Raw genomic sequence first — 5,884 nt, 5'->3', positions numbered from 1 at the left:
TTCAAACAGAGATGAAATTTCATTCCTCAATTTTACACTCTTAGAAAAAAAGGTTCCGTTGTGGTTCTATATTGAACTCTACGGCTCTTGACTCAACTTTAAAGAACTCTGTACGCCAAGAAAATTATAAAAAGGAGATTGAATAATACTTTCATGTTTAATGGGTTATTTCATTTTTCTAGTGTGTTTATGAGCTGCTTGATTTATAAAATGTATTTAAAATAAAATTTGATAAAAAATGTATTAATTAAAACTTAATCCATAACATGATCCCATGATGGGACCTCCTAAAAGGTGCTATATGTGAAGCACCTGATGGAACCCTTTAACGTTCTATATAGAACCCAAATGCTGCATTATACATGACGCACTTATACACTCTATACTCAACACTTTATACATATATACAGTAGTCAACATTTGAAGTGGATCAAAAAAGTTCATCAAAGTAGTCATAAGACAAGAACGGGTATTGTTCAAAATTCATGTATAACTTTGATGAAAGGTTTTAATCCACTTCAAATGTTGAGTACTGTATTGGTACTAAATATAAAAGAGATGATGCATTAAATACATATTTACGGTAATGTACTGCATTAGTTTTAAAAGTGCAGTAAGCTTTTTTTTTTAAACGCTGTTAAAAGTGAAACGGACCGAGCTCCAAAACAAACTTGTAGCCAATAAGCAGTGTAGGGGGCATGTCCACTCATGATGGGGGAGGAGAGAGAGTAAGCCAATCAGCAGAAGGGGCGTGTCCACTCATGATGGGGGAGGAGAGAAGTGAGCCAATAAGCAGTGTAGGGGGAGGAGTCCACTCATGATGGGGGAGGAGAGAGAGTGAGCCAATCAGCAGAAGGGGCATGTCCAATGATGATGGGGGAGGAGAGAGAGTGAGCCAATCAGCAGTAGGGGGTGTGTCCACTCACGATGGGGGAGGAGAGAGAGTGAGCTAATCAGCAGTAGGGGGCGTGTCCACTCACAGTGGGGGAGGAGAGAGAGTGAGCGAATCAGCAGTAGGGGGCGTGTCCACTCATGATGGGGGAGGAGAGAAGTGAGCAATAGGGAGATTAAAAGAAAGACTGACGGCTGAGGCTGAGAGACATTACAAAAGAGAAAAGCTCAGAGGAATATCACTTGGGTACTGATCAGGCAATAGCTTTAAGACACGAGTTTATCTTCCGAAAACCTTTCCATCACTGGAGTCACCTAAGAAGGAAGGCCTGAAAATGGTTGCAGAGCTTACATTGGCTACGTTTATATACAACCAAATAATCCATTATTAATCGCATTGACGGCTCAATCGGACTGAAAACCCTTCATGTAAACACCTTAATCGAAAATTTTGATCCAGATGAAATTTCAATCGGATTGAAAGGGGTGGTATATTCCTTTTCTAATGCAATCGAGAGGACATGTAAACACTTGATCGGACTGAAAACCAAAACTGAAAGGACTGCGCATGTGCAATGACATTGAAATAGCATGATGACGTATGACGTGCGAAACGAGCTGTTGTTCCTGTTGAATAAAATGTCATATAAATGAGTGTAGCGTCATCCTAAAATTCTCCTTTCACTCTGTGAAGTGGAGCAGGACAACGTCCCACCAGTCCTTGTTTCGTATTCTCATCCACAGACGACTGGTTTTGGGCATTTTTACTGCGTGATAATAATAAGCAGCGGCACAACGGTTCATGCTCATTGTCTCCAAATTATGACCAGAGATGGATACTGAGTCTGCTGTTTAAAACAAATAAATAACCAATGTAGGAGAATGTTTATTATGCACAAACAGCGGGAAACTCTATATTTATTTGCGCAGTGTGCGCATGTCATAAAATCAATTCCGATTTGAAGCTTGTGACATATATACGAGACCCGATATAAACCCGATCACATGTTTAGCGTTCATGTAAACACTACATTCAGATTCATCAATCGGAAACGAATTCAGTCTGATTGAAGCAAAAGGTGTGCATGTAAACATAGCCATTGTGAGTAACATTGGTCTTACTGCACCTTTAAAAGCCAGTATTTCCCAACCAATCTATTTTCAGTCCAGTTGGAGCTTTCTTGAGTTGGGGTTTGAGTTAGGAGGGACTGGAGCCCATCAGATGGAGGAGTTGGCCATGGGCTCTTCAGGAGAGTAGCTGACCAGTGCCGAGTCAAACTCAGTCGCAGACACAGACTGACTCAGCTCTCTCAGCGAGCTCTTGGTGAAGTTAAACAACGACCTCCTCACCAGTTTACGCACTTTCTTGGTGAGCAGTACGTAGAGAATGGGGTTGACGCAGCTGTTGAAGAAGGCCAGGCTGGTGGCGAGCGGGAAGCCCACCATGAGCACGGAGTGAAGGTGTGTGGTGTGGTGCATGCTCAGCTCCATCAGGCTAAACGTGTGGAACGGCACCCAACACAAGAAGAACGCGAGGATCACAGCGGAGACGGTTCTGGAGAAGCTGGTCAAGCGTAACGAGTTGGACTGGCGCATCTTGACGGCGAGCAACACGCCGCTCACGGTGATGGTGGCGAACGGAAGCAGAAAACCCACGGTGGTTCGCAGAGACACGAGTACAACGTGTCTCACCATTACCATGTGCATGCTCTCATTGTGAAAGTTATTAAAACACACGACCTTCCCGTCATGTTGGATTACGTCACGGAATATCAGGGCCGGACAGCTTAAACAGCAAGATATGATCCAAATCAGCGCACACAGCCCCCAGGCCCGCCGGACGTTACGGTACCTTTCCGACCAGTTGAGGTGGACCAGTGAGATGTAGCGATCCAAACTCAGGACGGTGAGAAACAACACGCTGGCGTACATGTTCATGGTGCACACGAACGAGTTCAGCTTGCACATGGTCTTCCCGAAGAGCCAGTGAAAGTCTCGCAGCACGTAGTCGATGGAGAACGGAAGGAAAAGCACAAACACGAAGTCGGCAATGGCCAGATTCTGCAGCCATACGCTGTTCACGGTCCTTTTGCTTTTGAGTGCGGTCACCCAGATCACCACGCCATTCCCAATTACACCCAGAGTAAACGCCAGGCTGTAGATGATCACTGATATGATGTGAAGAGCTTCTCTCTGAGTGTAGCCATCGGCTTTGGTCTCCTCTACGTAGCCAAAGTCCGTGTATTCGTAAGTGAGGTTTTCGTAGTCCGTGTCTTCTTGGGTCATCATCCTAAAGACAAAATGAGAGCAAAATTACTTGAATGTCTATTGACTTTTACTTAGATTGAAAGGAGAGCGAATTGCTTAAAGGTGATGTAATTTCACAAGAGTCAGCTAGTGGAATTGCAAAAATGATCAAACATTTTTCCCACAACACTCCCGCATAAATGTATCTTCTTAATATATTTATTACAGTACCGTTTTGCATTTCTTTTGTCAGGATTGTCCCTGAAAGAGTTGTGATTTCACAAAGTTCCAAATTATTTATCTATTTATTCATCTTGTTTGCAGTGTTTTGAATGAATCTGTAACAAACGGTCGTGAAGTCTGTGTTTTTGACAGATTGTGTGTATTGTCTGAGGGCAAAGTTTGAATTGGGATTCAGAAGTTAGCTGTTTGTAACATTGGCTGTGAGTTTTTAAAATTGTGTGTAAGGATTTGAGAAAATGGTTAAATGTCTGGAAAATTATGAAAAACTGTAAACTGAGTAAGGAGGGAAAAAGAACTCACACATATCAACAATGTCTCAAGCTGTGCTGATCTGCCGACATACCAAAGTCAGAGATTGCAACATAAACTCGGTCATCTCTTATCAAATACATTTTTAAGCTCAGCATTTCTACAGATGTTTATTTCTTCTAAAAGATTGAAGAAGCGTGAAAATATATATAAAAAAAGTGAAATATCTGAGGCAAAGATGACACTTAGATGGAAAATAACTGAGAAATACACAAATATGTATTCTAACAGTTACACTCAGTTCATGGAAATATGAAGTATTATGGAGCCTCAATCCAAACACAGTATTTTAAAGACATTTCAGAGTTGAAGAATGAATTACCTGACAGCGTCCAGCTCACGGATCAGTTCTTCTCTGCAAATACTCCTGTGCCAAATCCCAAAAGGATAATGCTGTGTCTGCTGGGTGTTTCCCTGTTTTTGTTCCCGGAGTAGAACGAGAGAGAGAGAGAGGGAGAGGGTAAGAGAGGTGAAGAAAGAGAGACAGGAGATATGGACTAAGCCTGGCCTACACACACACACACACACACACACACACACACACACACACACACACACACACACACACACACACACACACACACACACACACTTTTGCCCCTTCATAAACTCATTCCAGTGTTTTTTTTTCTGTGTGCCGTCAGGAGCACAGGGGTCTGTGGTCTGAGTTTTGCCAGCACACACACACACACACACACACACACACACACACACACACACACACAGAGAGATAGACAGACACACACACTCAGAGGGCTTTTTATGATTCCGATCTGTCACTAACTCCCAAACCTCTCACTCAACAGGAATGTATCACAGCAGGATCTTTCCATCTGTGCGACCAGAGGACTTTATGACCCTAATGAGAGATGCATGAATATTCTCTCTCTGGAAATGTGATCAGTTAATAAACACAAATCAGCTCATCATAAGTTTGAAAACTAGCTAGACAACTGAGCTGTCATTACTTGCAAACCTTATAGTGCAATGAATGAGCAACAACAACTGATATTATATTTCAGATATATCAGTTATAATTATATTTATTCCGCCACACCAATGCAGAATTAATCCAAACTTGAGCAACAATGAGGGCAGAGATGTTTGCATAGCCTGATCTTCAAGAATAAAACTGGTTTCAATTAGAACCAAACCCAAGCTTTGTACGTTTTTAAGTCTGTACATTTTTAAGTCCCTCAAAGAGTTTTCACTTCTGGAAAACCATCCATATGATTAAATAATCTAGAAACCAGCAACCAATGGATCTAGAACTTCACTTTTTAATATTCAAAGCAACATATAACTCAAACTACAGTAAAAAAATAAATAAAAAACGTCTTTGCCAAACTTAAGACGATGTAAAAAGACCGACTGAAGTGCATTCACTGTGTAATGAGTGTAATGAATAATGCATTGGTGACACTTTACAATATGGTTAATTTGTTAACATTAGTTAACTACCTTAGTTAACATTAACTAAGAATGAACGGTACTTCTACAGCATTTATTAATCTTAGTTAATATTAAAGGTTGTATTTGTTAACATTATTTAATGCACTGTGACCTTAGAGGAAAAAACAATGAACAGCTGTGAACTATGCACTAGGTTTTTTTTTTTTAACTAATGAACTAACATTAACAAAGATGAATTAATGATGTAACTAAAATTGCTCATTGTTAGTTAATAATACATTAACTCATGTTAACTAATGAAACTTATTGTAAAGTGTTATTTAGTGAAGGCAGTTTTGTCATAAACTAGCCAAGTGAGAGAAACGTAACTGTAGTCGCCGTACCTTGTTTGTCGTTGAGGATATTGTTCACTAGTTTAGGTCCCAACCCCCAAAAGTTTAGGCAAATGTTTGCCCCATTTGTTGAAAGTGGTTTATAAGCCGTGTAAAGTGTGTCGTTTGGTGAAGGATGCGAGATAAACACTGAAGACTCACTGCACTGACTGGAGCCGAACGTTACAATGGAGCGATTTTGCGCTCTCTCTCTCTCTCTCTCTCTCTCTCTCTCTCTCTCTCTCTCTCTCTCTCTCACACACACACACATACACACACACACAACACATACACACTTATAAAATACAGTTATAAAACAAATTATATAAAACAACATATTTACACTACGTTTGTGTACTTTTTTGTTTTGATAGAAATTAATACTTTTGTTCAAGGACATATTTTAAGGG

General features: G+C 40.7%; 1 protein-coding gene across 1 annotated transcript; it reads right to left on the bottom strand.

Moving 5' to 3' along the window:
• Nucleotides 1-629: 629 nt before the first annotated feature.
• cmklr2 (chemerin chemokine-like receptor 2) lies at nt 630-5,683 on the bottom strand. The gene is made up of 3 exons (XM_084422448.1): nt 5,487-5,683; nt 4,013-4,104; nt 630-3,181 (listed from the first exon to the last, which is right to left on the bottom strand). Exon 3 carries the CDS (start codon nt 3,178-3,180, stop codon nt 2,110-2,112), a length of 1,071 nt encoding a protein of 356 aa, XP_084278574.1. The 5' UTR covers nt 3,181; nt 4,013-4,104; nt 5,487-5,683; the 3' UTR covers nt 630-2,109.
• Nucleotides 5,684-5,884: the final 201 nt, after the last annotated feature.

The sequence above is a fragment of the Rutilus rutilus genome (genome assembly GCF_951802725.1).
Source record: "Rutilus rutilus genome assembly, chromosome: 10".
NCBI lineage: Eukaryota > Metazoa > Chordata > Actinopteri > Cypriniformes > Leuciscidae > Rutilus > Rutilus rutilus.
The sequence above is the reverse complement of the archived record's forward strand: the minus strand, read 5'-3'. Positions and strand labels throughout refer to the sequence as shown.

Coding starts and splice junctions, on each gene's coding strand:
- cmklr2 (XM_084422448.1), bottom strand. CDS start 3,180: ATGATGACCCAAGAAGACACGGACTACGAAAACCTCACTTACGAATAC.